Source organism: Haliaeetus leucocephalus, unplaced genomic scaffold (assembly GCF_000737465.1).
Source record: "Haliaeetus leucocephalus isolate CR32 unplaced genomic scaffold, Haliaeetus_leucocephalus-4.0 Scaffold195, whole genome shotgun sequence".
Classification (NCBI taxonomy): Eukaryota; Metazoa; Chordata; class Aves; order Accipitriformes; family Accipitridae; genus Haliaeetus; species Haliaeetus leucocephalus.
This window is the reverse complement of record NW_010972631.1, coordinates 7,601,571-7,602,046: the sequence shown is the minus strand read 5'-3', so window position 1 is coordinate 7,602,046 and position 476 is coordinate 7,601,571. Positions and strand designations below refer to the sequence as shown.

General features: G+C 77.9%; 1 protein-coding gene across 1 annotated transcript in view; it reads right to left on the bottom strand.

Moving 5' to 3' along the window:
- Positions 1–236, bottom strand: part of MB21D1 (Mab-21 domain containing 1) — a 5,398-nt gene extending 5,162 nt beyond the window's left edge. The window contains exon 1 of the mRNA XM_010565824.1: positions 73–236. Within this exon, the coding sequence (XP_010564126.1) occupies positions 73–236 (164 nt within the window). The remainder of the gene's footprint in view (positions 1–72) is intronic.
- Positions 237–476: the final 240 nt, after the last annotated feature.

Here is a 476-nt window from a genome sequence, read left to right as displayed (position 1 = left end):
CCCGAGAGGCTGCGGGCCGCCCTCTCCGCCCGCCCCGCTCCCCTCTGCCGCCCATGGCCTCCGCTCCCTCACCGCCGGCTACCGCGGCGCGGCTTCCCGCCTTCCGCCTCAGGCGGACGGACTCCCTCTTCCACGCAGCGCTCCTCCCCGGAGGAAACGAAACCCGCGCCCTCCTGCCCGACAGCCGGGGAGGAGGGGCGTGGCCGCACCGCCTCCCTCCAATCCCCTGAGGGCATTTTCCCGCTCCCCGCGAGGCCCCGCCCTCCGGTGGGGTGAGGGCAAGCGGGCACCGAGACCGTTCGGCCTCACCGGCCGCTCGCTACCGGGGCGGGGGACGCCCGGTCCTCCGCCTACCGCCCCGGGGCAGCGAACGGCTCCGCCTCTGCAGGCGAAAGGTGGTGGCGGCGGGTCCCCTCCGCCCTCCCGCTTCCGGCTGGGCTCCCCGCTGCCGGCCGGCCGGCCGGGCCGCGGTTGCT